We start from the raw sequence: 24,999 nt of genomic DNA on the forward strand, positions 1-24,999 counted from the left end.
ATATTAGTCCCCTATCTGATTTAAGATAGGTAAAGATCCTTTCCCAATCTGTTGGTGGCCTTTTTGTCTTATTGACAGTGTCTTTTGCCTTGCAGAAGCTTTGCAGTTTCATGAGGTCCCATTTGTCAATCCTCAATCTTACAGCACAAGCCATTGCTGTTCTATTCAGGAAAATTTCCCCTGTGCCCATATCTTCGAGGCTTTTCCCTACTTTCTCCTCAGAATCACTCTCAAAAAAAAAAAAAAAAAAAAAAAAAAAGATACAAAGAGGATGCTAAGACCAGACTAGCTGCCTGAAAGAAGCAGAAACCAGCAGAGCTACCTGGAAGAGGTTTTGATGAATTGAGTCACTTGGAAAAGACACTATCCAACCTTTTGGAGCTGCCTGTGGGCTGTTCAGTGTGCTCCAAGTGCTGAGCTTCTATTAAATGTCACCCATGCTAAGATGGTCTTTGGTGATGGAGCTGTCTTAAGAGTCACTTCTGCTCCTGAAAGTAACCCTTGTCTATACTCCTATCAGTATCCCCAGTAAATTTCACTGTCCTATCAAGTTGGTATCTGGTGTCTGTACATTGGTCTGTTGTGGGTTCCCTATTTGGTAGGTGAATAGATATGTGTGTTGTGTCTCCCCAGGAAAAGTCTTGTCAGACAATACACATACTAAATACACAAACACTAATCAAAGCTAATTTTTAAAAATGCCTGTGTATATTTCTCATGATCCCTACCTCTACAGATAAGAAAAAGACCCTGGCTCATATCTTAATTATGTGACACCCCATTCAAAGAGTCTTTGACAGTAGGAAAGCAGATCCCAAATTTGAGGTCACTGATAAAGAACATGTACTTTTTAAATGACAAAACTTTGTTTTTGATATTTTTGTTGTAAAAGAAAAGAAAACCCTAGAAAATTTAGTGAGCTATTTAACACTGTATTTGTACCAGTATCTGGCTTAGCTGTACTTCTCAAAGAGCATCCAAGGTGCTCCTCAAGTATTTTGGTTCTACTTACTCTGTGTGTGTTTCATTTTAAAGTATTTGCTCACGATGGAGGCACTGCTAAGAAGCTATGATATGAGTAGGGTGTGGTAGTGAATGGAGAGATATTTGTGTCTGCAAAGGCAGGACAAGTCTAGAAAAGAGACATAAGAGAATTTCCTGTAAATTAATGTCAGGTGGCAGAACTCCATGACAATTTAAAAACTGACAGTAAAATAGTTTTATTGACTGAAAGCAGAGGCACAAATGTACCATCAAAATATCATTTCTCCAGGAATTAAAAAAAATCTATCTTCAATTTCTTATATCAGTTTGAAAACTGGGCTACATAGTTTGTACTGTTCACAGGTGTAGCCAACATGTTGAAATGCATGAAATTGTTTGCTTTGATTAATAGTCAAGTTCTGGCACAAAGTGTGTTTTTGAATCTATAAGCATCCTGATAACATGTCATGAATCATAAAATCTTTTCTACATTTGGCCTTGACTTAGCTATCTTCCTTCCAGAAAGTAAACAATACTACCATTATCAGTATCCACAATTTCAGGAATTCTGGGAACTGATTATGAGGCCTTTGCCCTCGTGACTGCTATAGTCTTCCAAAATGTTTAACAAACCTTACAGTTATTTATTTAGTGTGTGTGTCTGTGTGCATCTATGTGTATGTGTCCATGTATGTGCGTGAGTGGGTGTGTCACAGTCCATGTGTGGAGGTCATATAACAACTTATTTGGGAGACAATTTCTCTTTCTACCATGTGGATTCTAAGCAGTAAGGTCATTGGACTTGGCGCCCGGTCCCTCTTCCCACTTAGCCATCTCACAGGCACCAAATTCAAGGTCTTGACTATTTGTATGGCATTAGCCACTTTTAATACTTTTATCCCAAAAATTTCCTTTGATGTGCTGTGCAGCAGTACTTCATTCTGAGAGAGGCTTGGGTGGCCCTTGTATTACCTCTGAATTGTGTAAGCCTATTTTCCTAACATGTCTAGAGGACTATCGATATATTGACAATAGACAAGGAAAGTTGCTTTAGCATTCTTTTTTAGTTGCTTCCTGCAAATTTCCTATTTTGTCTTTTATTAATTTTTTTTAATTAAAATATAATCAGGTTACTTTTCTTACTCCAGACCCTTGTGACTTTTGTTCCAACTCCTTCCATATTCCCCGCACTCTCACATTATTAGGCTCCTTTTCTTTAATTATTATTATTATCCATATGCACATATACATATATGTATATGTGTATGTATATGTGTATGTATATGTATATGTATGTGATGATTTGTGTATTCTTGGCCCAAGAAGTGGCACTATTTGGAAGTGTGGCCTTGTTGAAGTAGGTGTGGACTTGGAGTAGGTGTGTCACTGTGGGAGTGGGCTTCAATACCCTAGTCCTAGCTTCCTGGAAGTCAGTCTTCTACTAGCAGCCTTCAGATGAAGATGTTGAACTCTCAGCTCTGCCTGCATCATGCCTGCCTGGATGCTTCCATGTTCTGCCTTAATGATGATGGACTGAACCTCTGAACCTGTAAGCCAGCCCCAATTAAGTGCTGTACTTTATAGGACTTGCCTTGTTCATGGTATCTATTCACAGCAATAAAACCCTAACTAAGACAGTGTGTGTGTGTATGTGTGTGTGTGTGTGTGTGTGTGTGTATGTGAATTTGTGTGTATGTATGTATGCATAAATGCTTAGACAACTGGCTTAGTCCACTTTGTTGCTTGTGTGCACATGTGTACATGGCTTCAGGGCTGACCCCTTAGTACTGGACTCACCTTGGAAAAGCTAATTCCCTCCTTGTGCTGTCAGTAGTTGCCTTTAGTTCTTTGTCTAGGGGTGGGTCCCAGGTGAGATGATCCTATTTCCAAGTTGGCATGTCTATTAGTTGTGTCTTTTGATGGCACTGAAGACATGATGTCTTCAGGAGCAATATCCATCATCAGTACCACAGATAACAACGGTGGGCTGAGCCCTGAGTACAGCATCAGAGCTGTCATCCCCCGACAAATCACTGACTGCATCCGCAGCTTGACTCTTTATCTTCTCTCAAGAGGTTTTCTAAACTCTTCTGTTTGCTTAATGCAGTCTGACAAGAGAGACTGACTTAGAAATATCTACATATTCTTAAATACCTAAGTCTAAACTGGTTAGTTTATATATTGTTACTTTGTGTGTATTCACAGGCCTGACAGTTCAATGTCCAATCACCAATTTGTCTGCTCTTCTCTAGGGAAGACTATTTCTCCTGCTCTCAGCAATCCTTAGTTACTATAGGCAACTTTGTGTTCTTTATGTCAAGTTGAGGCCTCTAGGCTTCCCCCTTTCCACCATATTAGCATAAAATATACATATACGTAGGTAACAACAATTAATTTTAAAAAGGGAGCCATGATTTTGAATAAAGAACAGAATATGTGGGAGAGTTTGGAGAGAGGAAAGAGAAAAAGGAAAATGATATAATTATAGTTCTCAGAAAATAATTGATAAAATAAATATACCTGCATTTTCAAGGCATATTTTATTTACTGAACTCTTCATATAAACTCTCACATAACCAGCTTTTATAGCAGAATCCGTCTGAACTCAAATTAAACACTTTTTGTGGCTGGTGAAACAGATGTCGTTCCAGTTGTGTTGGTCTGCCCTGATATACTCAGAATCCAACACTATGCTTTTGGCATATCGTGCCTTTTCAAACTGATCTTTGAAAGATTGTATGTCCCAGGGCTATACAGAGAAACCCTGTCTCGAAAAACCAAAATGAAAAAAAGAAAGAAAGAAAGAAAGAGAGAGAGAGAGAGAGAGAGAGAGAGAGAAAGAGAAGAAAGGAAGCAAGCATGCAAGCAAGCAAGCTTGTTCATGTTCTATACAGATCAGAATGTCTTAGCATTTGGCTTGACCAGAATGTAGCATCTGTCTACTGTCTTGAACAGTGGAAACCGCTCATTTGTAACTTTTCTTTTGAGAAGGATTTGTTTTCTTTTGAGACACTGTAGATTCTACCAAGGGATTACAGAGAAACAACTCCAAACAAAGCAGTGATGGAAGGCGCTAGGGAGATGGCTCAGTCTCACTCAGATCAGTCAAGTGTTTGAATGGCAAGCAGGAGGACCTGAGTTCAATCCCCAGAGACCATGAGAAAATCACAAGTGTGGTATTTGGAATCATAGATATTTTGGGCCACATATGGGCCTTGGTTCTTTTTCTTGCAGCATCTGTAACTGGTTTTGGTATCAATATAAAAGCTGGCCTTGTAAAATGAATCTGAAAATACTCTGTCTCTTTCAATTTTGTTAAAAGAGTTTGAAGAAAAACTATGTTAACGGTTAGACACTATTATAGAGTTCACAGGTGAAGCCACTAGGAACCTGGCTTTTCATTAATGGCAGATGTTCAATTATTGATCCCATCTCCTTACTCTGGCTTTTTCAGATGTCTGTTTCTACCTGACTCAGTCTTCAGAGATGGGATCCTTTGTATTTCTGGGATGTCAGTTATCATATCTCCCCCTTTATAGTATTTATTTGACTTTTATTTTACTTAGTCTAGATAAAGACTTCATTTTGTTTATCATTCAGAAACCAATTAGTTTCACCAACTTTTCTATTGCGTTTCTACTATTACATTCATTTAGATATTAGCCTTTACTATTTATTTCCTTCTGCTAATTTTGAGTAGAGTTTACTACTCTGTTTTTGTCTCTTGAGGTATAAAAGTTAGGTTCTTTATTTGATATTTCTTTTTTCATAATGTAGGTATTTGTTGGTATCATCAGCCTTCCAAAATTGTGTTAGTTGTAGCCCATAAATTTTTCATATTTTTTTTTTACTTGAAAGAGTTTTTTAATTTTTTTTTTTAATTTCTGCTTTGATTCACTGATGTTTCAGGGTTGGTATTAAGGTTTGTTTTTTTGTTTGTTTTTTGTTTTTTGTTTTTTTGTTTTTTGTCATTGCAGTTGGAAAAGATAGTTGACCTAACCTCAATGAGTTATTCACACTTGCTTTGTGATGTGCCCTGATTTTCCCTGAAGAACGGCCTGTGGATCCTGGAGGATGGCGATGTTTCTTTGCTCCTGATGCAAGGGTTCATTTAGTCTGTGATGCTGCTCCACTCCGCTGATTTTTCTGCCTTGAAAATCCGTCTGTTGTTGAAGTGTAAGATTGGTCCGTGGTGGCAGGGAGGCGTGACCCACAATGCCATCATTAGTCTGAGGAATTTTCCCCTTAGGGTCCACCGTGCAGGTAAAGCCAGGTCCTTGATGATGTCTCTGAAAGAATTTCGAGCAGGTTGGAGGGTGGGGCAATTGGGGTAAATAGGGATATGGGATAGTATATGCAAAGGTTAAGAAGCACTTAAAAGAATAAATAGAGCTTAACATGTAAAAATTTTCATTTGGGGGCTGCTGAGAAGAGTTACTATTGCTGTGAGGAAACACAGTGTCTAAGAGTTGGGGAGGGATGGGTCTATTTGCCTCATCACTGAGGGAAGTCAGGGACAGGAACTCAAACAGGGCAGGAAATGGGAGGCAGGGGCTGGTGTAAGGGTCATAGCAGCGGGCCAGCTCCTCATGGCTTGCTCAGACTTTTCTTTTTTTTGGGGGGGTGGGGGGATGGGATTCGAGACAGGGTTTCTCTGTATAGCCCTGGCTGTCCTGGAACTCAGTCTGTAGACCAGGCTGGCCTCAAACTCAGAAATCCACCTGCCTCTGCTTCCTGAGTGCTGGGATTAAAGGCGTGCGCCACCACGCCTGGCTCTCAGCCTGTTTTCTTATGGAGCTCAAGACCACCAGCCCAAGGGTAGAACCACCCACAATGGGCTGGGCGCTACCCCCATTGATAACTGCTTAAGAAAATGCCGTCCAGGCTTGTCTACAACCTCATCTTATGGAGGCATTTTTTTTTTTTAATTGAGGCTCCCTCTTCTCAAATGACTTTAGCTTGTGTCAAATTGACAAAACAAACAAACAAACAAACAAACAAACAACAACAACAACAACAAAACCAAAATCCAAACCAAACCAAACCAAAAAAACAACAACAAAAATTATCAACTATCCAGCTTAGGGACTTAGGGATGGGAGATGGATGGTAGCACAATTAAACTAACAACCACAAACATTCTGACCCTAAGCTAGCATAGTGTGTGTGTGTGTGTGTGTTGCATATGTATGTGTATGTGTTATATGTACATGCTCCCATGGGTATGATAACATATATGCATAGATGCCAGTGCATACATACAATTCTTGGCCACTTTTTTCATTAATTGTTGTTACATACATGCATAAATAGATACAAACATACATATTTACATTCTTTTCTTTAGACTACTTTTTCTTTTTCTTTTTTTTTTAAGATTTATTTATTTATTTTATGTATGTGAGTGCACTGTAGCTATACAGATGGTTGTGAGCTTTCATGTGGTTGTTGAGAATTTGAATTTTAGGACCTCTGCTTGCTCCAGTCAAGCCCACTTCTTGTAGCTGACTTCAGATGCACCAGAAGAGGCTGTCAGATCTCATTATGGGTGGTTGTGAGCCACCATGTGGTTGCTGGGATTTGAACTCAGGACCTTCGGAAGAGCAGTCAGTGCTCTTACCCAATGAGCCATTTCACCAGCCCACATATTTACATTCTTAATACACAAATACAGCCCGCTCTGTCTGTGTAATGTTACTTGTATGGATATGTGTTCAAAGCTGACCATTTGGCATTGGATAACCAATTGGTGTGTTCTTCTTGGTGGAAGACTATTGCTTCTGCTTTCAGCATTCCATAGTTGCATATAAATCTTTGTATAGGATTGAATCCTCATGAGTTTTTTGCTATCTATATTAGCATGGCTATTTGTATCATCTTTGCTTAGATCACATTTGGGCAGCCAGCCCTGTTGTTGGTGAGACTTTGTGGGTGTAGCTTCTGACATTTCTTCTTCATTTTCTTCTCTCTCTCTCTCTCTCTCTCTCTCTCTCTCTCTCTCCCTCCCTCCTTCCCTCTCTCTCTCTCTCTCTCTCTCTCTTCTGGTTTGGTTTTCAAGACAAGGTTTCTCTGAGTAGACCTGGCTGGCTTCTCACATTTCTAAGAGACAGAATCTCACAGCAAAGTTTCTGTTCCTCTGGCTCTTAAAATCTTTCTGTTCTCTTTTCCACAATGTTCCCTGAGCCTCACATGCTAGAATTGTGTAATAAATATATTCACTGGGACTAGGCTCCATGAATCTGCATTTTGATCGGTGATAGTTTTCTATAATGGTCTCCATCTGTGGCAAAGAGAAATTTCCTCGATGAGAAGTGAGGAATGTTCTTACATATGGGCAGAGGGACAATGGTTTTTTATGTAGTTGGAGGTAACTCTGCTTGAGAAAAACAGAGATTGTAGGTTCTCTTTCAAGATCCATAACTTTACTAGTGCTGGGTAATTGTCTAGGTTTCTGGTTCTAGGCATGTTTCCCTCTTATTGATTAGGTACTAAGTTCAATTACAGAGCTGTCGGTTAGTGCCAAGATATTCGTGCCCCTACTGCCCTGGTGGGGTTATGGTGCCATGCTGGTCATTTTTGTGGGTTATAGGCATCATATCTGGGTAGTATTACTGGTTGCTTCTCTCCTTTGAGCCTTGCATGATTTCTTATTGCAGGGTTTTCCTTTCTGATTATCACGAGGCCTATAGAAATCATCATATAGTTATGAAAGTCTACTTTAGGCTGACAAGAACAATGGCTACACACAAAAACTATACTTTCATAAAGTGCCAGCAATATATGACTAAGCACTCAACACACTAACCATTATGGAAATAAAAGTCAAAACCACAACAAAGGAATAAAGATAGCAAGGAGCAGAGATACCAGCATGTTTCTGTTTATTGAAACATTCACCATAGCTAAATGATCAGATTGTCCTCATTATCCACCAATAGATGAAAGGATAAACAAAATGCTTACAATAGAATATTATTCAGCCATAGAAAGGACAAAATCATGCTACTTGCTGAGAGATATACAGAACTACTGATCATATTAACTGAAATAAGTTACACAGAAAAAATTATTTTACACTTTCTTTCATAGCAAAACCTGAAAAAGCAAAGCACCCAAGTAGAAAACAGATTATTTGGGAAGAGGAACAGGATTGACAAGAGGCAAGAAAAGAGAGCAAGGAGGGTCATGGAGAAGGATGGACATATTAAAATATGATTTATGAATGCATGGTAGTATCACAATGAAACCTATAGTTTTGTAAAACTAAAATATGCTAACACTCTCAAACAGGAAGACACCTATCAGGAGGGCTGTTGAAGAATCCCTCAAAAGTAACAATTGTTGAGGAGGCAGAGAAAAGGGAGCCCTTGTGCACCTCTGGGGACATAAATTGGTATAGGCATTAGAAAGTACTTTGGAGGTCTAGAAAAACAACAACAATCAACTAGAACAATGATGTAATCTAACCATCGATTTACATGCTGTATCCAAAGGATATGAAATCAGTGTGTTAAAGAGACATTGCTATTCCTTTGCTCTCTGCAGAGTTAGGCACAGCACCACAGTAAGGAGCTGCTCTAATCCCAGACATCAGTGACAAAGGAGAAAAACTCCTCTGGTGTAGTAAACAGTGGGATGTTATTTAACCTTTAAATAAAGGAAACCCTGACATTTACAATAGGAAATATTGATTGAAGAATTCAAATCTTCACTTATAAAATGAATAAATTTCTGCCAATTTATATACAAAATGACAAAGAGTTATATGTATTTTTTTCTTATCTTTTATTTTATTTTTGAGAAGTCTTATGATGTAGCACAGGCTGGTTTCAAACACAGGATCTTCTTATTTAAGTGTCAAAAGAGCTGGAAATACAAGCACCTCTCATAATGTCCTGCTCACAAATCTCCAATTTTAAGAGCCAGTTGTGGATAATTCATTCATTCATTCAGCCTTAAAAAAGAAAGCCTGTCACATGTTTCTTATTGTTAACAGCTCATGGTATGCTGTTAGGAGCTATACAGGACAGATGTACGTTGTGTCAGACTAGCTTGGTTTGAGTAAGTTTCTTACCATTCAGTCCATCCAAGCCTAATTGGCATGGTCAGTGGGTAGAATTGCTGGCAGATTCCTCCATGCAGGCTTCTATGGTACCAAGATCAACAGGTGGGCCTGGCAACTGAATCCACTAGAGTCAACCTCAGGCTAGACTTGTGAAGCCAGTCTGAAACCTTGGACTACTGGAGTAACCTCATGTCTTAGTCTCCAGGGGATAGGCAGGCACTAGGATTGGCCAGCAGGCCAGAAAGCTGGGTCTACTAGACCAGTCTTTGAACCTGAATGCCCTAGGGCTGATCTGATGCTATGGTGAATCCAAAGGATGAGATACAATTTTGGCTCCTAAGAGAGCTAGCTTGGAAGCAAGGTCTTCAGGGCTCTTCCTTGAGCATTAGTCATAGCAAGTAGAGGATGTGGACAGTGCCTGGAAAGTAGGCCTTCTGATGTAGGCTTTGACTCTGGATCCACCAGAGTCCATGGGAACTAGCCTAGAGCCTCTCTTACCAGAGACCAGCTGGGAGTCTAGAATCCCCTTAGTGGATCCTATGCCCATTGGAACTGGAGCAGGGGTGATTGTGTAGTATTAGGAGAGGGTCTCTAGGGGCTTCACTAGAGCCCAGGATCATGATGTAGTCTTTGGCCTGAACTGAAGTATGGAGCCATAGCAACTGACCTGTTAGTGGGAAGGCCTGAAGTCTGTGTTCATGGGTGTTGGCCTGTTGCTTGACACTAGGTGTGGTAAACCTGGCATTAGAGTAGAGCTGACACCCATTGCTGTATGGACTGACTTGGGTTTGGGTGGATCTGGAACCTGGGGCAGGCCTTCATCTGTATTAGGTGGCAAAACCCAAGGCAGTGGGAGCTGACCAAACCCTGGGTGGACACAGAGGTTCTTCCTCAAATGTTAGTCAGAGCCCGTAGAACGCATGTGTACTATGCCACCAGATGGGCATGAGACCAGTGAGGTGGAAGCATGCTCAGACCTCGGGGATCTCAGAGATTTGAATTTAGTCATTGGGGTGGTTCTGGAGCTCTGTGTCTGGGGTTGTGGTGGCTGGCTTATGGCTGTGGTTTTCCTGGAACCCAGGGCAGCAGCAACCTGACTGGTGCTGGGGTGTGCATGGGGCTTAGATCAACAAGGCAGCTGACTCCTTGGTGCTGAGTGGCACCAAATTCACTGGGACAATCCGGGTGCAGGAGAGAGCTTCAGTGTTAGCTTACTTGGGTTTTCTTCACGGAGAAGGCTTTCTCATCTCTCCACCGTGCTCTGTGGGCTAAAGGTGGGTGAGACATGGGTCCTGGGATGACTCTTTTCTTTCTTTTGTGGCTCAGCTATATGCCATAGTCTCTCTTCTTAGTTGCCATGAGGTCACGTATGTGCAGGAGTAGTTAGTTGTTCACACTGATGCTTAAGTGAAGAGAAAAGTCACGGAGACCCATGTTCTGGCACCTTGCAGACATCATTATCTTCTTTTTTCAACCCCCTGCTTTCTGGCAGAATAGGAGAGGAGTAAATAGGCCTTAAGTAGACCAAGGAAAGATCATTCCTTGACTTACAATGGTTTGATGCATGACTTTTGATTTGACTGTGGTATGAAGTGACAGCACTTTCAGTAGAAACCACGTGTCAACATTTGAATACTGACAGTTTCCTGGCTAGCCGTTGGTGGTACAATAGTCTCTTCCTACACCCAACAGTAGCAGCAAGCTGCAGCTTCAGTCAGCCACACAGTCACAAGCATAAAGCTGACCAGTTCTGTGACCTGTGTTGCTAAGCTGGGATGGCAGACATACCTGGTGAATTAAAGACCTTTAAAACTTAAAGCATTATTATTATTATTTTTTATTATTATTATTATTTATCATTATCATTATTAGATTCAGAGAACTGCTGCAAGTTTGAGTCCAGCTTTAGATATATAATGAGTTCTAGGCTAGCCTGGGCTACATACTGAGGTCCTGTCTCAAACACCACTAGCAACTGCCCCACTCCCAAAATCCACAGAACAGCAAAAAGGGGAAGGAACACAACCCCCCACTTCCCTCTTTCAAGGTGACTTGTCATCTACATATACCTTAGTTCTTGGTGGCATTAATATTGTGTTTGTGTGCTTACCCTTGCACTTGATGCTGTGATTGCCAAACAAAGCAGTTGGTGCTCTTGGTCCAAGTGGCTTCTGTCCTACTCATTAATCAGCACCTTCCAGTGTCTGACTGGACAGCCAGGGGCAAAGTGAGCCAGTCAAGGCTGGGCTGTAATCATCTCTGCACCATTTTTCTTACAGGAACTGCTTGCAGCAGGCAGTACTCATTATGTGGTGGGTCTTCGCTCTCATGCTTGCAAAACCACGTAATGTTCAATTTCAGGTCTTTCTGTTGGAGCATGTTAGTAATCCTATATACATCTTCCTGGTCTCCTTAGGATGCCATCCTCCCTTCTGCAGTGTCAATAAATCAGTGTTACAGAATGCAAGGCAATCAGAACCAGCTTCCCTTTCTAGACAGTTTTGCTATGCAGGGATCCTCCTGTCTCAGCCTCCCTTTGCTGGTATTAAAGGCAAGAAGCAAAGCAGGCTTCAGACGGCCTCTCAATGCCTTTATGGTATGTACAAGTAAGGTGCTCTCTGCTTCTGAACTTCTCCATGCTTTCTTGCTTTGTGTTTTGGGCTTTGGGGTACATATTACTTTGCTTTTCATTTTTTCTATGGGGGTGGAGTCTTTGGCAGCAATGAATTAAAAAAAGTAAAAACACCCAAGGAAAGATAGTGAAACTTGTATCCCCTAAGTTTGGGAATTTTCAGTCAGTGTTCCGAATCTCAAGAATTTGAGATTCTCAAGAATTTGAGCCTGTCAGTCAAAAATTCCAGACATTTACTTTCAGTGTAGGTGGTTATTATGACAGAAACAGCCAGCATTTACAGCATGGCAGCAATGCAGACTGGTTTCCTTGACTTGTTAGTTGCCAAGATTACATCTTCACTGGGGTGTCTAAGTCTTTGAGTGTTTAAAGTAGACTTTGGCTCCTTTCTTATCTGGTACGCATTCTTACCTCTGTCCCTTAGTGATCAAAGTTAGTGGTGGCTCTCTTTTATCTACAGCTCTTCTTTGGTTTTCTCTCACTTATGGGTAACTATTTCTTAGGTAACTCATCTGGGCAATATATCTATGAGTGGTATCAGACTTCTAAGTTTCACTGCAGTTGACTCAAGAAGCAGAAGAGTTACTGTTTTTTGGAGTATAGCAGCCCTCTCCTAAATATCTTTCTTTTTTTTTAAAGATTTATTTATTCATTTATTTGTTTATTTATTTATTTATTATATGTAAGTACACTGTAGCTGACTTCAGACACTCCAGAAGAGGGAGTCAGATCTTGTTACGGATGGTTGTGAGCCACCATGTGGTTGCTGGGATTTGAACTCCAGATCTTCAGAAGAGCAGTCGGGTGCTCTTACTCACTGAGCCATCTCACCAGCCCCTAACCATCTTTCTTAATTCTACACTTTGCTCGATGTTTATTGGCACTCAGGGAAAGGGAAGTAAAATGCAGCCTCTCTCACCATTTGTAAAAGCCTTTCACAGTCTGGACTCCTCTCGCCTCTGGTACTGTATCATATACCACTTCCAGCCACCTTGGCTTCACTTCAACATGCCAGCCTTCCTTGACCCGCCTCGAACAGGCGTACCTGTTCTCTTTGTCAGGAAGCCTCATCCTGCATCTCTTCATGTAGTTGCCAGTCATCTTATCCTACAAATGGCAGTTCAAATGTCAGCAGCTAAGAGATGTTTCCTCATCTATTGCAGCCAAAGTAGCCTGCTTCAAAGGTTCACTGGTCTGTTTTAGCACTTGCCACTGTAAGACAACTTATGTATATGTTTACATGTTTATTGTTGGTCTCTGATTCCTAGATTATAAACCCCCTTGAGATAGGTCTCTAGGGACAAAAATGGCAATAGTTTAGAGTCACAGTCCTGCTCTTTCTCATTAGGTGATTCCCCACCACCACCCCCCACCATCTTATAGAGCATCAACAAGACTGTCATCAGATGACAATGAAACCAGTCAGTCTGGCAGGGATGAACACATATCCTAAGGAGACAGTTGTGATCCATTCAGGCAAACAGACTGTAGGAAACATGGGCCTCTAGAAAGGATATCTCCTTTCTAGAGAAAGGAGAAGAAAAGCCAAAAGCCTTGGGGCATTCAGAAGAGGAATTTGTTCCAGAGAGGAGGAACTTGTCTTCAGGAAAAAATTTACAATTTGTCTGATTACCTTGCAGGAGAGACTCACCTGGCAAGAGAGACTAGGAAATGAGACAGGGGTGGACTGGGAACCACACCTTGGACAGATTGCGTAGTTATGCATAGCTCTTGCTTTCTACTTAAACACCACCCTCCTGTCACAACTGGAGGTAACCTTGTGTGTTTATGGATTGCTGATCTCTTTGTCTCTCTTTCCAAAGCTTGAATAAATCTCACCTTTCCTGCTTTTCACTATTAATTTGCCTCCTTCAGTTGACTTATAGATGACAGGTAGCTAAATGACATCTTGGGGCACAGACTGTGACCTCATGTTCTATAAGATCAGCATCAGTCTCTTGGACTTCCCACTTCCAGAACCATCTTCAAAATTAACCTCCATTATACATTACCCAGCATGGAGTGTTTAGTCAAGGCGACAGAAAGCAGTGGGAGCCAGGACTCATGCAGTCATCTGGAAGAGGTAAAAGAATTCAGAAGCTAGCTCACAACAAAAGGAGGAATGTCCTTGGGGACTTTGTTCACTCATGCATGGGAGGGAAAGGACAAGTGCATAGAAAAACCCACACCAGAAGAGGCAACAAGGAACCAAAGCAGAAAGCAAACCACAGAAACAGCTCCAGTGTAGCTTAAGGGTTAGTGACTGTGCCTGTCAGTCAACCCAGATTCACTTCCTGGCACCCATTACCAATAACACATACACTCTCAAAACAAGAAAAAATGCCGGGCATGGTGGTGCATGCCTTTAATTCCAGCACTCAGAAGGCAGAGGCAGGTGGATTTCTGAATTCGAGGCCAGCCTGGTCTACAAAGTGAGTTCCAGGACAGCCAGGGCTATACAGAGAAACCCTGTCTCAAAAAAACAAAACAAAACAAAAAACAAGAAAAAACATCCACTTATGCATAATTTCCCTAATACATAATTTTAGTGTAATTGTTAAGATTTATATGTTGAATAGTTTTATACCAAGAATGTATATTAAATAATTATAGAGGGATAATCATAATGCTTATTTTTAATTTTTAAGAGTGTTCATGAATGTTTTTTAACTTTCCCTTTTTATTTTTGAGAACCAGAAATCTTTGAGTTTCTAAGTAAAGTTTTTCCTTAACAATCAGTGTTTCAGCCAGGCAGTGGTGGTGCACACCTTTAATCCCAGCACTTGGGAGGCAGAAGCAGGTGGTGAGTTCGAGGCCAGCCTGGTCTACAGCGTGAGTTCCAGGACAGCCAGGGCTACACAGAGAAACCCTGTCTCAAAACAAACAAACAAACAAACAAACACCAAAAAACCAAAAACTGAAATCCAAAAGACACCCCCCAAAAAACCAATCAGTGTTTCCACAGATCAATAAAATTTCTTTTGACTTTAGCTTTCATTTCTGTAATATGAGGATGGAGTAGAAACAGTAGCAGATTAATCTTTCTCTGTCTCTGTCTCTGTCTCTGTCTCTGTCTCTCTCTCTCTCTGTCTGTCTGTCTCTGTCTCTCTCTCTCTCTCCTCTCCCCAACCCCATTCTTTTCTCTTCTCCCCCACTCCCCACCTCCAATCAAGGGTTTCATTCTGTAGACTTGGCTGTCTACCCTGGAGCTCACACTGTAGACCAGGCTGACCTCAAACTCACAAAGATCTGCCCACCTCTGCCTCGCCCTCCTAAAGGCTGGGATTAAAGGAGTGTAAAGTCATGTGCCACCAGTGCCCAGCCCTCTTTTAGTTTCTTATATAATGCTTTCTAAATCCTACCTAAGCATTGAGTATTGTTTATTGTCTCCATTTAAAAACTATCAGATATCATCAACTAGCAAGTGCTAGAGGTTCACGTGAAGCTTAGTTTTGTCTTGAATGAGCTAATGTCCCAGCCAGAGAGAAGGCACATTCTTTATAAAGAAAATGGGTTTCAGAAATGGTTCTGTGGTATTATGTGGACTAACTTCTCTTTCTGGGTGCCTCTGGTAGATGGGGAAGTACACTCTTCCATACAGTCAATCTTAGGAATAAAATGTCCCTGGAGAGAGAGAGAGAGAGAGAGCTTCCTTTATGGTGCCTGCTTTACCCACCATCTACACCTCACAGGACTGTGGAGGGACCAGCTAATACAATGGTCACAAAGAACTTGGCAATGATAAAGGCAAACCTGAGAAAGCCTGTGCCTCTGGTGTATGACATGATATGGTGACTCAAATATCAAGACAAAACATGTGTCTCTTTGCTTTCACAGATTAGAAAGGGTTTACCAGTTGGCTTGCTTGAGAAGACCACTAGATTTAAAGCTTTACTTCCAATCCTACTATTAGGGCTTGGCACAGACATCCAGGCATGCATTACTTAAGGATTAATACCTGCTTATTCAAAGAAGAAGTACAACATATTTGTGTTGGAAATCAGAGGTAATGAGTGAATGAATCACATAGCAATCAATGGCTTTATTTATGCCACCACAGAATGGGGATTAGCAGTGCTTATTGGGTAGATGTCTTGAGTGACTGCATTGAGGACACAGTGTAATTACTGTACTCAGCACACACTAGGGTGCCTGTTCCTGATACATAACTCTTTCCATGAAGGAAATGAAGGAAAGACTCAGGAAGTATCCATGTAGCAGGCTGAAAGTGCCATTTGTCCTCACCGATGCAAGAACACTGTTGTCACCTGAAGATGTCAACAGTGTCAGATCAGGCTGAGTCATGGATCCTAAAGCTTCCTTCCCATTCTAGCCACGCCCAGCTGTCCCTGTTGGTCATCTCAAGAGGACAGCAAGAAAACCACTCCATGGTGAACAGAGAATGGAGAAAAGTGTGTGAGACAGTATCTTTTCACAAAGAAAATAAATATAAGCCACATGGAATTAAGATCTTGGGCAGTTTCTTCTGCCTTCCCACAGAAGGGTACAGCAGTTTTCTCACTCTACCAGACACCAGACACCAGTAAGGAGGTGAGGCGATGCCCATACTTTTGGCACCCAAGAGAACCCCTGGTTTTAATTTTTATCTTGTCTGGGTAGAAAGAATGAGGGAGGGAGGGAGCCATCAAATCTGTTGGGATTGTCAGTCTCTTTTGTCTTCAAGGAACCTTGTGCCATAGAGTTATGTTTTTGCCCTGGTGTTTATTTGACTGAGTTCTAATGGCTGGCATGCTGCATCTTCTTGCACCCCTGAGCCTGTTGTGTATGGTTATACCTGTCATGTTTGTCTAGTGATTGATTGCATTTTAGGAAAGTAGAACTTGGCAAGCGGATATGTTCTTTGGAATGTCCTTTTAAATCAGGATTAAGGTTGTTTATAAAGGTTGCTGATTTTGTTGGATCACCAGTATCGTATTAGACAGTATCTTCTGAGTCCTTCCAGTAAATTCTAATGACCTTGCTCTTTGAATGTGATTACTCACTCCACTGAAGCATTCAGTGGGTGTGAGCAGGGCTGTCACACAATGATGATGTTTTATTTATGTGAAGTATCTTGTGGGTGGGGTCAGGCACTTGCTTCCCATGCAGTGTGTAGGGTTACACAAACATTGTATGCTTCTCAAAGTTCAAGAGAGACTTTTCAGAGTCCCTGAAGAAAATTCAAGCCCTCTGTTTATAATCTCCTGGTCCTGTTCTCCTGCCAATAGTCTCTGCTCTGCATTTCAAGGGCTGTTTGAGGTTTTCCAATGTCTGGAAGGCTGAGGAATGAAGATAAGTGTGAACTAGCAGAAGCTGGTCAGAGGTAAGATAATTTATTTTACAACTTGGGATACGTTACTTGGAGAAGAGGAAAGAAAAGTGTTTTATCATATGGTTTTTGATAATATTTTTATTAAGTGCTTAATAGCAAAATAAATGTAATTCATCATTTGAAATTGATAACTATTTGCTTATGTTAAAGAGGAATCCATGTAGAGTTAGATTCTGGGGCATGGCCGATTAGAATGTGGCAGTGGCAGCTACAGTAGAGGAGCAGGGTGCCTCAAAAACTGGATTCTAAGTTAGTTATTTGAAACCTTAAACTTCGAGATAAACTGATAAGCCCAGAGCCAACGTGTGTTTAGTTAATGAACAGGGAGTCCACCACTTCCAGCTTTAGGTTAGAGCAGAAGGAGGTCAGAAATGATAACATGAAAAATATCAAGTTTTTAAAAAGCTGGGAAGGAACATAGAAAAGAAAAAAGATGAATGGGAAGCACATTTAATGGCAAAAATAAATGCAATTTATCCACAGATATAATTGATACTTATTCTAAGAGCCAAGATGCTTGGGCTGTATTATATCTAAAGCATTAGTGCTGGAATTATTTTCTAAATACCTTTGAGAGTCCCGTGTGCCTCTTTCTTCTTCCCAGAGGGAAGGGACTGGGAAGGGGTACTCCTATACACTAATAACATGTCACTTCGAAGACACATGTGCTTATCTCTGTGGTTATCCATACTTTGAGAAACAGAGGAGCTGGCTCACAAGACCAACCATGCTTGCACCAGACTTGGGTTCTTCCACATCTCCAACAGGTAATAACATCAGCCAGAGACCATTTGGGTGTAGCTTGAGGAAAATGGGCACAATCAGGTATTGAAGGAAAAGCTCAAACATAATGGTTTAGAAAGTTTCTATGTAAAAAGATCAAAAGAGCTACACTACTACCAGGAAACCACTATTAAAACAAAACAAAACAAGACCCGAAACCAACCAACCAACCAAAAACATGACAGAAGTGTAAGTTGAAATAGATAGTCCTATGGACATGTTAGTGTATCTTAATTCACCTCCTCTCCCACTATTAAATTGTGTCAAAGCTGAACCCAACTTAGTAATAGACATCACCACATTCATCATCAAGATCATATTCTTAGATTACCACAGTCATGAGCAGAAGAATATATTTTACTTTTTTCTCCTCTTCTTGTGCTGGGGATCAAACCAGAACCTTGTAGGTGGTAGGCAACTACTCTACCACTAATCTATAGTCTGGTCCTGTTATGTGCTCCTTGCCAATAGTATATTATAGTATCTTGTTCTTGAATTACTATGGTTCTAAAAATGTTATTGTCAAGTACGAAATATTACTGCTGAAATATGATCTTGGGAAAATGTGACAACCGATTTGATTATTTGCCTTCTATAAACTTCTCTATTAGTAATGTTGTTTTCTATGAAGCAAACATTACCAAAATTATACCACTGGTTTTAATAAACATACTACCATGACAGGTTTATTCCAACTTCTATCTGCACTAATTTACGATAAACTATGTATATAAATCATACCTGTCTGTGTTTATTTATTAAGATCAATAATATCTAACTCTTTATTATAGTTGGCCTCAAATGTGATTGATACAGAGTAAAAATATGGGGCATTTTGTCTTCATACTTAGTACAGCTTGAATAAGTAACAATCTTAACTTTATAGAGTACCTGTCATTTTATATAATTCCAACAATGGACATTGAAAACATTTGTTACTATTTTCTCATCCCAAACTAAGAATTCATGGCACAGTCGCCGTAGACAGGATTGCTTTCTTTGGAGAAGAATTAATTATAATGGAAGAAGCTCTCGCATTTCAGGAACTCTTGGGGCAGAAGTGTTTTTTAGTTACTTACTTGTTAGTTAGGCAGCAAAAGTCTTCATATGGGAAAACCATATAAACATGGTATAGTTGGCCTAATTGTGAAACGGAAATTCACTGATTTCTCCAAATGTCTCACAAGAAGCATTGCAATTTTAAACTTGAACAGCACAGTCCTCATGTGATAGTCGAGTCATAATTCCCATTTTACAAATGTAGGAAGCGAGAAACTGAAGTTAATATCCCACGCCAAGACAAGCTGTGACAAAAACAGTATGCACTGATATTTTGTTTTGTTTTTCAACCACATTGGGAGCTCATTTCTTTTAAGTAAGAGGTTTGTGGCTGTGGACTATGTCTTTCTATCTTGATGGAGCAACACCATTTTTTTTAGCAGGAAAGTTTAAGATCAAATCTAGTCTTTATTTTCCAAGGTTCCGTGTCTGACTTTTATGTGTCGTGACTCATACCATATTCATACCACGTTGGTTTCCTCATTCTCTTACTTTCTGTGTGGATGGATACAGTCTGAAGTAACCCTTACTGCATGACCATCACTCTAGCCTTGTCAAGGGGGAATGCTAGCTGGGAGAAAGCCTTCTCCAGTCCCTAGGGAGTCTGTGTAACTCTCCAGCCCTGGACAATGTTTTCAACGTCTACCATAAATCTTTCTAAATGTCTTCTTAGTAGATCCTGCATCCGAGACAGCAGCAGACAAGGCAGTAAGAAGCCACAGTAAGAATCAGCAACAGCTGAGCTTGGTTAGATTCCAACTTTGCCACTGCCCACTGCTTCCTTATCTCAGATCCAGTCTCTTGCTCTGGAGTAAGGTACCTACCTATAGTTCAGGTGTTGAAAACACCGAGCCAGTGTTTATCACTGCTTACAGAAACACATCAGGTTCCACCTCCTCCATCCTTCGTGGTGCCCTCTCAGCTCCCCTAGAACGACACTCTAGGGGGCCTGCTACTGTGTGTTCAAAAGTTAAGTCCCTGACTGTGCATCGGTGTCTGTTGCAGGAATGTGTTTCCCATATGTGCCGGCAACTGGAGCCTGTCCTTGAGCGGTTTGGCAGAGCTGGTTAGCAGGTGCATAAAGTCTGAACATTCCTGAATCAGGAGGGGGCGGCTCTGGGTTTCCGAGAGAGCACTACCGGGGCCACGGGCAGGAGTGAGGCGGAAGCCGGAGCATCCACTCGAGCTCCCAATTTGCAATGAATGGGAGTCGTGATGTGGGAACCCCGGGGCAGAAGTGCTTTCCCAGGCCGGGGACAGCAGGAGCTGGTGCCCAGGACAGCAGGAGGGCAGATCCTGCCCCGGGCCCGCGCGACCAGGTGCAGCCGCAGGGCGCGTCCCCGAGCGCCCCCTCCCCCTCCCGCCGACTTCCTGGTTCGCGGAAGGTGGCGAAGCCGCCGCCGGCCGGGTCGCGGGAACCGAGAGGCGGGGGCAGGGGCGGGGGCGGCGTCGCCGCGGTGCTGTCCCCGCGAGGCCGCGGAGGGCGCCGTGGGCCGGCCGCCGCTCGGAGCAGCGCCTCCCGGACGGTGTGCGGGCGTGCGGGCGCGGGGCGACGGCGGCCCCGCAGCGACATGTGACCATGGACCGCAGGACCAGGTGAGCGGCGGCGGGGCCAGGCCTCCGCGGCCCCGGGTGCGGCCTGCCCGGTACGGCCCGCTGCGCGGAGGTCGGCGCTAGGCCGCAAAGCCTGCCCGGCCGGCGACCCGTCTTCCCTGGGCCGGTCGGCCGTGCGCCGCGGCGGGCGGGCGGGCGGACCGGCGGACCCGCGGACCGGCAGACCGGCGGGCAGCTCTGCGAGCGGTGGTTAGGGAACCGCTCCCCCGGCGTTAGGATCGCCGTTGTTCCCTTTAGGGTGATTTTCCAGGGTGGCCAGGGTGGCTTTCTGATGCTTTCCTTTCGTTTAAAATGAAAGCGGTGTTTGTTTGTGCAGCCGCTGAGTGTGTGTGCTGCTTGCAGAGTGGTATATGCACTAAGGTGGCTCTAGGGAGTAGGTAAAAAGCAATTTGAATAACGGTGGCGGCTCTGCTTGGAGGTGTCTTAGAGATGGGTATTTGCAGCTTTTTCTCTGGAAACTTTACTTTGGGAAGAAATCTCTTCTTTGACCGCCCCCTCCTCTTCCGTTCTACCTCGCTGTGTGTTAGAGCCACAGTGAAAGGCCCTGTAGATTGCAAAGAAGTATAACCGAGTCAGGATTTATTTACCTAAGACAAATTCTAAATATCTTATGAAGATAGAAATGTTATACATTTTAGAATATTTCCTTTAATGTTTGACACCATAGAGGACAGGGTGATTTAAAAAAAAAAAAAAACCACACAACTTACTCTTTGGACAATTAATTGTACTATGAGGGAACTAAAAAAAAAAGATTGCTGGAGCCCGTTTTATGGTGGGATGAGGAAGTGGAGAAGTGGATATTTATAAATTAATTTGTATGGGTTGTCTTTCCCTCCAGTTCTAAAGAATGTCATATAATATATGTATATATATATGTAAATATGTAAATATTTAAAATCAGTGTTTGTTTAGAAGTGAGAGGTAGCATTAATATCTTAAAGAAATTATGTATTAAACAAGCCAATATACACAGGCACTAGTCTTAACAGGAGTAATTGAAATACACATCATCACTTTTGTGCATTGTGATGTCTTTTCCTTTAACAGTCCCCTGCCTCTCCCTCCCATTATGGTCAAACCCAAGGCTTCAAGCACTCTAGGGCAGATACTGTGTACTGGTGAGCTACATCCCCAGACTTTTTTTTTTTTTTTTTTTNCACTCACTTTGTAGACCAGGCTGGCCTCGAACTCAGAAATCTGCCTGCCTCTGCCTCCCGAGTGCTGGGATTAAAGGCGTGCGCCACCACGCCCGGTTTACATCCCCAGACATAATCTTATACCTTCTGATGGAAAGAAACTCTACAATACCAATTTTTGTTTGCTTTGAGTATCTCACTATATTTCAGTCTGCCTTTTGAAATGTACCAAATAAATGGGCTAAGCATGTAGTATAAGAAGTTAGGAAGAAAAAAAAACAAAACCCAAAAACCCAAACTAGTACTTGTGAAGGAACTGAACAAACTTTCTGTTCTCTGTGTGTGTGGGGGGGGGGGGGAAGGGGGGGGAACAAAGGAGCAAGATGTAAAAGAGAGGCAAGAGGGTAAGAGAGGGGCCAAGCAGCCCCTTTTATACTGGGCCACGGGGGGGGGGGGGGGGGGGGGGGAAGGAAGGGGGGATTTAATGAGGAGGCCAATGTCCAAATTCCTTAAAAATAATTGATATTAAGAAAATAATTTTTGTTAGTTTTTTACCTTGGAGTGTGTGAACAGCTCTCTACTTTGAGCATGTTCAAGTACGATAAAGACCTCAGGAAAGCCTGTGCACAATATCCTATCTATGGAGAACGTGTCTGTGAGTCTGAGGTTTTTATCCTCTGGAGAAAGCTGGCCAGCCTATGTTAGATCTGTGACAGTGTGAGAAGATGCTTAAGGGTGTACTGGCTTTCCATTTTTGATTCAGGAGGGTGAAAATACTACTCGACGGTATTCTTTCCCACATTGATTTGCTGGTACTCTGAGGTGGACAGGGTGCATTATAGGTGAGAAAGCATTCTGACAGCTGACACACTTTGCCCCCTGATCCAGAACTCCAAAGTCTGAGCTATAACTCTTATCAAACTGATAAAACATTTTCATTTCTATTTCTGCTACCAAGTCGGGAATATCATAGAAGTATGCTGAGACAGGAAAAAGACTAGATTTAGAGTGGTGGTGTCCTCGGGAGGCAGAGGCAGAGGCAGAGGCAGGCAGATTTCTGAGTTTGAGGCTAGCTTGGTCTACAGAGTGAGTTCTAGGACAACAAAGGCAACACAGAGAAGCCCTGTCCCAAATAACAAGAAAAAATAAAAAGTCAGTAAATTATAGGGATGGAGTTTTCAACATGGACAGGCTTTGGGCTTAATTCTTAGCACCACAAAAGCCCACATGTATAGGAATATCCTCATATAGAAGCTTTATAGATAATGGCTATTTTTCTGTGCAAAGTAAATATAACAAGGTTCTCTTTATTTTAGGGAAAATCCAGAAAGAACTTTTGACTTGGTATTGAAAGTGAAGTGTCATGCCTCTGAAAATGAAGGTATGTGCGTTTCTTTACTCCTAACGTAATCGAGTGTGTCCAGACAAGTGTTCCTACTGTGTTCTGCCAGAGCTTGATAGTGTCAGGAACCTGATAGCTCCAGGTGTCTATTCCACTATCTCAAATTGCTAGTGGTAAAAGAGAGGCTAGGCCTTTGCTTTGGGGTTGTAGAAATCATGGATGCTATCTGTGCAGCTTGGATTTCAACCTGCAGCTCCGTTTCATTCCCCGTTGACAAAACTGCCCTTGTTCTTGGTGGGAAGGGATGCTTTTTCATTTTCTTTCATCTGTATTTGAAAAGTCAGCACCATTAAACAGAAAATAACACAAATTCTCCTGCTAGTACCAAAGGGACCTTCAGCAGTCCCTCCTGCTGTTTCTGGAGTGAAGTGTGTAGGCTGAGTAGCCTCTTCGGTTGGGTTTATCCTAGTTGCACAGCACTTGGGGAGGTAAACATGGGTGGCACAACTTGGAAGACCTATACACTCTTATGGAAAAACAAATATTTACTGTTTAAAGTATTGTGACTTCTGTCCATCTTCCATCACTTTTGCTATAGCATCTGTATGTTTGGGAGTGGCGTATCAGTCACAGACAAAGGGGCATCTCCTTTTTGCTTGTCTTGTGAACGATATGTCTTCATGTCTGTGTGTAGTACAGGGCTCATTAGCAGGGTACTTAGCCCCAAATGGCAAGGCCATTAAGTGTGGGGTTTTCTGGAAACCAGTTAGCCATCCTGAAGCCTGGGAGGAAAGTTTCTGACATTCTTAGTCCGGTGTCAGCAATTATATACTCTTAAGTAATTTGGCTCCGCACACCTTAAAATAGAGGAGCCCAGCCCAGCCCAGCTGTGGTGAAATAGGCATGGCTAATTTTAGGTAGGAAATCACACGCATTCTTGGCTCCAGAATGCTTGTGTGGTTCATTTCTGGTCTGCTGGAACTACAGCTCTGCTCAGGTTTGCCGGCTAACAAGAACTCCTAAGGTTCTCCTCCAATTAGAGAAGTCATCTTCATTGCTCTCCAGGTCGTTTGTTCCCATGTGATCTCCCCAGGCACAGCCACATCCTCTGTGCAGTTTGGGAATGTTCCAGCGAACACACACACACTTGTGTATTAGTTTTTCAAACCCTACTTAAATTTATAGTGTATTGATGGTATGAGTTAGCCTTAAAAGAACTACCATGCTATTAACCTCAGGTGTGTGGAGCAGTGCTCATCAGATATGTTATACAACAGGAAAGGTTCTTTTGGGAAGATTCGGCACTTTATCATTGTAAGCGTGTGTTCTTCAGGTCTTATGAAAGTATGAAACTGCTTCCTATAACAGCTGGTTTGCGCATGTGTTAGAGAGTCCGAGACCTTCGTGTAATGGCTCTGTGGTTTTGTCCTTGCTTCCTCCCTTTGCTCCTTCTGCTTTTTATGACTGGTTCTTCCAGTGTGCAGCTGTTACTAACTTCTTTTATTGCCATCTTGCCTTGTGGCTGCTGTAAAGTCAGTGCTTTCCAGAGACATCTTCATTTGTATTTTAGCAGTTTATATGGTCTGGCGAAGTTGGGCATATCGTAAATGGACAAGATAAACAATTTCAGCTCCTCCTCAAGCTGGTCAGTCCATTCTTTGTGTCTGTGCTTTGTGAACACATTAGTGTCTATGTTCCTGTGTGTGAGTGCTAGCACACGCTTGCCATAGTGTCTGTGTAGAGGTCAGAAGAGAATTTCAAGTTTTGGCCCTTACCTTCTACCTTGTTTGTGATGAGGTCTCTGTTGTTCACAGCTTCTGTGTATACCACCAGGCTAGCTGCCCTTGGGTTCTGGGGTGGGCTTGGGGAGGTTGTCTGTCTCCACCTCCTGTTTCCTCCTGGAGCTGGGATTATGGATGCCTACTACCTCACTGAACTTGAGTTATGGGAATCTGAACTTAGGTTTTAACCTACGGGAGGCAAGCTCTTTACCCACTGATCCATCTTTGTAGCTCAGAGAATTGTCAGGACTACCTCAAATCAATCCCT

The 24,999-nt window shown here is 42.2% G+C and overlaps 1 protein-coding gene across 2 annotated transcripts in view; it reads left to right on the forward strand.

Annotated features, from left to right (window-relative positions):
* Positions 1-20,284: 20,284 nt before the first annotated feature.
* The window catches only part of Dennd1b (DENN domain containing 1B), a 209,379-nt gene continuing 204,664 nt past the window's right edge, over positions 20,285-24,999 (forward strand). Inside the window, exons 1-2 of one of the 2 annotated variants that reach the window (XM_021163128.2) lie at positions 20,285-20,451; positions 22,925-22,989. In XM_021163128.2, coding sequence (XP_021018787.2) covers positions 20,435-20,451; positions 22,925-22,989 — 82 coding nt within the window. In that variant the 5' untranslated portion in view covers positions 20,285-20,434. The remainder of the gene's footprint in view (positions 20,452-22,924; positions 22,990-24,999) is intronic. The other variant, XM_021163138.2, reaches the window with a different exon arrangement.

Source organism: Mus caroli, chromosome 1 (genome assembly GCF_900094665.2).
Source record: "Mus caroli chromosome 1, CAROLI_EIJ_v1.1, whole genome shotgun sequence".
NCBI classification, from domain to species: Eukaryota; Metazoa; Chordata; class Mammalia; order Rodentia; family Muridae; genus Mus; species Mus caroli.